General features: G+C 37.9%; 1 protein-coding gene across 1 annotated transcript; it reads right to left on the reverse strand.

Moving 5' to 3' along the window:
• Nucleotides 1-4,462: 4,462 nt before the first annotated feature.
• Nucleotides 4,463-5,653, reverse strand: ora5 (olfactory receptor class A related 5). Its single transcript, XM_030150457.1, has one exon. The coding sequence runs from the start codon at nucleotides 5,588-5,590 to the stop codon at nucleotides 4,463-4,465; it is 1,128 nt and encodes a 375-aa protein (XP_030006317.1). The 5' UTR covers nucleotides 5,591-5,653.
• Between the last annotated feature and the right edge of the window lie 294 nt (nucleotides 5,654-5,947).

Consider the following 5,947-nt stretch of genomic DNA (forward strand, 5'->3'; position numbering starts at 1 on the left):
TTAATACGTGCTCGTATTCTGCACCTGTCATGTAAAGAACATCCACCCCACAGATTCTGAAATGAACAGTCACATCTTCGCAAACCAAACTTTTGCATATATCAGGAACTGGCAAGTTTTTGATTTTTTTTTTTTTTTTAAATCATTTCCTCATCAGCAAAGGCAGCTATTGCTCTGGATTTATTGAATTTTTTAACCCATAAAGACCCAAACAGCCAACAAGAGAACAGCTGGAGAAGAACTGTCCACTGGAGTGACCAGTCTGCATGAAAGTGTTCAGTTCAGGTACACTGTTCTGTCACCTTTATCAGGACTAAAGGTCATGTGAGCATTCAGAGGTGGATTCAGTCCATGATCTGATCCGAGCCACTTTTTTCTCTTGTAAATATAAATGATTTACCATCAAACTATAACATGCAGTTTTCTCTAGAGCAGGGGTGTCACACTAATTTTAGTTCAGTTCCACATTCACCCCAATATGATCTCAAGTGGGCCGGACCAGTAAAATAATACCACTGAAAAAAGTAAAATTACATTATGATAATGTTTATATCTACATAATTTCCTTAATCTGAATAACGTGAACAACTTGAAATGTCTTAAGAAAAACAAGTGCAGTTTTAACAATATTCTGCATCATTTTATCAGTTTATCGTTTACACGTGCGTTACTACTTACATTACAATTACAAATACACAAAACATTTAGTAACAGGTAGAATATTGTTAAAATTGCATTTACTTTTTTCAAGACATTTCACCTTGTTCATATTTCTTCAGGTTATTTGCATTTTTTTTTGTACAAGGATAGTTTGTTAATGTAAACATTTTCATGTAATTTAACTTTTTTGCACTAAAACAAAGATAAAATCTGCAGTTGTCATTATTTATAGCTTATTATGACAGTATTTTTCTGGTCTGACCCAGTTGAGATCTAATTGGTTTATATGTGTATGTATGGAACCTGAATTAAAATGATTTTCACACTATTGATTGTTAATATCTTCAGTGTAATTTTTGCATTTCACAAATTCATCCTACAGGCCAGATTGGACCCTTTGGCGGGCCGAATTTGGCCCCCGGGCCACATGTTTGACACCTGTGCTCTAGAGGCTTAGGCTGTGCATGATGGGTTTTTCTGTTGCAGTTTGACTAAAAGCAGCAGAGGTTATTGCATTTAGACTAAAACTACAAAGAACTGCTCCTCAGTCCAATTCATATAAATATTGGCTCAGTGGGAAAGTTTGGACTGCATTATTTTAATTTAATGACACAATGAAAAGCAGTTTGGAAAACGAAGGAATGAATTATTTATTGAAGAATTCAGAGGAACCACAATGTAAAGTTATGTCACTTTGACCAGACACAGAATGGAATAAAAGAAAAACAAACACCAGGAACCAACTGAAGAAACAATGATTACACTGGGTTACAAAAAAATGTTTTTTGCAAGTTGTCTAGGTTTTTTCAACTGAATTAGGACCATTTTGCACCGCTAAATCCAAAAATGACATCTGTTTTTCTCAATCAGGTCAGCTTTTTTTGCTAATTTGATTTTGAAAAATTTGATCTTCTCACAAAATTGATTACATTTTTGTGACTTTATCAGTTGATTTTTTTATATAGTTCTCACCCAAAATAGGTTTTAAGAGAAAAAAATCATTTTCTAACAGGATTCCTGTTAGGTACAATGGTGTATTCACCGCAGATGTAGCAGAATAAGTCAGGCTTATTTTTGCAAGATCTTCTAGTCGAAGCCATTTCATTCACCTGTAATTATTAAAAAAAAACATTAATCATAAACTGGCAAAAGTAAAATCTTCAGAACTCGTTTATTGCAAGAAATATGAAAGAATTTTGTATCATATGATGTGAAAATGCCCATAAATGTAAGCAAAAATGTTAAAAAGCCAATATGTAGCATAGTTCAGAAAGTTGACCTGATTGAGCAAAATTAATGTGATTTTTGGATTCAGCACACCAAAATTATCCTAAATCAGCTCAAAAAAACTTAAACAATAAATTTGTTGACCAGTGTAATCATCAATAGTCATCAAAAACAATGGTTCTGTAATCCAGTACTAACTCCTGTGTGTACCATGTGACTGAAACAGACAGAAAAGAAAACATGGAATGTCTAAAAGCACTGTTTTTATCGGTACAGTGCCACAGATACTGATGGAAGAACTGAAGTGATTTTGGTTATTATCAAGAAAACATGGAAAACAGATAGATATAAGCTCTGAAATTCAACTACTATGAGCTGTTTTTGTTGTTATCGTTATATTTGTCCAAACAAATGGACCTTTAGTCGGACCAGGCATTAAAATGAACAAGAAACTGAAGAAAACAAGGGGTGGGATAAGAATTTTTTCCACGACTATATGTCAAACAGATGAGCTGTAGCTGTTAAAGCTGTTAAAGATCATTTACAGAACGTACAGAGTTTTACCTTCACGAACTACAACACCTATACTGATAATCACTTAAATGGACTGAGTAATTTTTTAAAAAATTTTTATTAGTGATTGTTAACAAGACAATGTGGACAGAAAAACAACAACACATAAACGAAGGGAAAATCAAACAAATAAACAAACAAACAAAAAACAACAACGACAGAGTATTGACAAACAGCAACGACAACATCATATTACAATGAAAAGATCATAAAGTTAAATAGCAGCTAAACAATATAGCTTGGTTAGGGGCGATAGGGTAAAGAGGAAGAGGGGGGTGTGAATGAAAGTAAGAGAGACGGGGGAGTGAGGGGGAAAATAATAATAATTGTTGTAATAATACAAAAATATATAATAATAATACCAGTGGCCTAATTTGCTAGTATTATTGTGGCGGCTGAGTCATTTTTTTTAAGAAAACCAAGTCCTTCTGCTGTAAAGTTATTAATTTCTTTCTTTTAAAAAAAAATAAAAAATTGTTGAGATTAAAAAAATGTTGTGCTTATTGTTTTTATTTTCATGACAGTGTATTAGGGCCACATAAGAAAATATAAACAGTTGTCACTACAAGAATAAGGTCATAAAATATTAAGATAAAACCCGTAATTTTAAGGGAGTAAAGTCAAATTCAAAAAGAGTCATAATTTTATGAGAATAAAGTTGTAATATTATGAGAATAATGTCCTAATTTAAAAACAGGTGGGAAAAATATAATTATGAGAATAAAGTCGTACCCACTGGTCGCATAATGTAGAACTTGGAACATTTTGTGAGGTTCTACTTTCATTTGGGGTTTACGCACAAAGGCCAAATACTGAGCCTATTAGCCCCGCCCACCATCAACACATTCGCATTAGTCGAAGGACTTTGAAGACAGTTCGCACACATTTGGGTTTGTTCTGTCGTAAGATCTGAATGGATTTGGAGCAAATTACTGAACTTACTTAAGGGTTACAATTTCTAAATCATGACTTTTTATCGCACTACTGTGAATTTATTTTCAAAACATTACGACTTTAATCTCATAAAAGTATGACATTATTTTTGTTCACTTATGAAATTTTTAAAAACTCCAACTTTATTCTCATAATATTACGACTTTATTCTCGTAGTGACAAGTGTTTTTATTTTTCCAATGTGGCACTAATACGCTGTCGTACATTTTCACAACATTAAATCAAAATGAAGCAAATTCAAACAATGTGAGTTCTTATTTTCAGCAGCAGGAGGAGAAAACATTATAAGTTAACCCTTTCATGCATTAATTATGAAAACCTCAGTTAAGATTTTTTTCTTGAGTGTTTTTGTTCCTCCATAGGCATGAAAAAAAAAAAGTGATCAAATTGGGTTTTTTTTCATGGAGTTACAAAAATGTCCATGCATTTAATTTTTGAAGTAAAGAAATGTGTTTTAAAACCCAATATCAGAAAGTGAGATAAAAAACAATGAAATAAAATCTGATGTTTTCTCACATTTTAACATATTCTAATGCTAGTTATTACTCTTTTGATGGAAATAATATGCAAAAAAAAAAAAAAACAAAAAAAAAAACAAAACCTTTTTTCTAACAAATAATTGATTTACACTGAAACATGTTACTGCAGATCAGGTTTATCAAGAACAGCAAAGTTACAGTAATGGTATGAACTGCAGTGTATGGGATGATGCATAAGTGTCCACTGTGTTGGCTGATATGGAACTAAAACAACAAAACCCATCAATATACAAGAGAACAGCTGTGAACAACTGTCCACTGTACTGACCACTATGCATGAAAGGGTTAAACTTCTTCCTGCTCCTTGTCGAATGTTGGACTTTCTTTTATATAATCCTATTGCTGTTTGGTTTGAATGCAAATTCAAAATAAATAAATAAATAAAACATAAAAGAAAACATCCAAAGTCAAAATTCAAATTCAAACTTGTCTGTAGTGTAAATGATCCATCAGACGGGTCCCTGTAGACCGTGGCGGTGACCCTGGGTTCATTTATCATCTGCCCGTTTCTACCGTTTACATGAACACGACAGCTTTTTCACCCCGTACAGGAAAATGTAGGGGATGATGCAGGTGTAGGAGGCTGCGATGTAACTGGCCACCTCCACCACCAGGGACGAGGTGTGGATGTTGTTGGTGATGCGCAGCAGCAGGTGGGTCAGCCAGCAGACCAGGAACACACTGGCCACGGCCACCACGCTCTTGGCCGCCCTTACCTGAGTGCTGGGGTTGGGCTTGGCCGACACCTGCACGGGCTTTGAAGAACTTGGTTGGTCTCCATGGTTACCGCCTGTGTTATTTGAATGATTAGAAGTGTGACATGGTGTATTTGGACCAGAAGAACCAGGGACACCTGTGTAGATATGGGGGTCTTTGCTGTGTCCTGGACTGGGCTCTGCTTCTGGACCAGGCCCTGCTTCTGGTCCAGTCCCAGCCGGTCTCCTATCATTCGTTTTTGCGTCGCTGTCTTTATCCTTGACCGCTTCCCTCGGGGCCTCAGACTTGTGACTTCGTATGCGTTGCTGGTTTTTCAGCAGAGTGATGACGATCTGGACGCTGACAGACACGATCCCAGCCAGAGGGAGAGCGTTGGCCAGAGTCAGGTAGAGGATCTCATATGTTCGTCCTGCAGCCGCATCAGGGAAGTAGTCCACACAGTCTTCTTCGCTCTCATTGGTCGCCTCCACTGTGACGAAGAAAAAGTGCGGTATGCTGAAGACCACAGCCACGGTCCAGCCGGCCGCCAGCAGACAGGCCACCAGACGGAGGCTGTCCATGCGGACTGGTGCTCCCCCCCGTTTCAGAGAACCCACCAGCTTCTGGTGCCAGAAGGCGCTGATGAAGAAGGTTGTGAAGATGCTGCTGGTTTCAGACAGGTCGGCGCAAAAACGGAACACGCCGCAGTAAGTCTCCCCCAGGAACCAGCGGCCGGCGAAGTCTGCCATGGTATCGGGCAGGTCCACCAAGAAGTTGGTGATGAGGTTGGAGACGGCCAGGTTTATGAAGAGCACCTCACTGGTGCGGATCACAGAGATGGTCCTGGGCAGGGAGCGGATGGCTAACCAGTTGTTTCCCAGAATCCCTGCAAGAAACATGAGTCCTCTGATGATGGACTCGATCAGCTCCTCTGCATCCATTGTCAAGAGAGAAATTCACAAAACAATCCCTCAGGTGGAACTGACAGCAGTGGGATGGGTGTGGCCTTTATAGAAAAGTACCAGAGCTGAGGCCAATCACATGCAGACCTTCCCCCATAGACCTTCATCAAGTCCTCCCACCGACACAGAGGTGGAACAGTGCCTCATGACGCCTGGTTCATCTCCTCACTCAGCTGAGTCCAGTCAGACAGTCACTATGTCCGCATCAGAGGTGATTTCTCACAGACTGCAAGGGAAGCCCGGCTTCCCCTAAAATTACAAAAATTAAATGGTTAAATATGTTCGGTTGTGTTGACATTTCATTGACTACAAATGTGTTAGAACACGTTCATCTCA

The sequence above is a fragment of the Sphaeramia orbicularis genome, chromosome 12, assembly GCF_902148855.1.
Source record: "Sphaeramia orbicularis chromosome 12, fSphaOr1.1, whole genome shotgun sequence".
Lineage (NCBI taxonomy): Eukaryota > Metazoa > Chordata > Actinopteri > Kurtiformes > Apogonidae > Sphaeramia > Sphaeramia orbicularis.

Coding starts and splice junctions, on each gene's coding strand:
- ora5 (XM_030150457.1), bottom strand. CDS start 5,590: ATGGATGCAGAGGAGCTGATCGAGTCCATCATCAGAGGACTCATGTTT.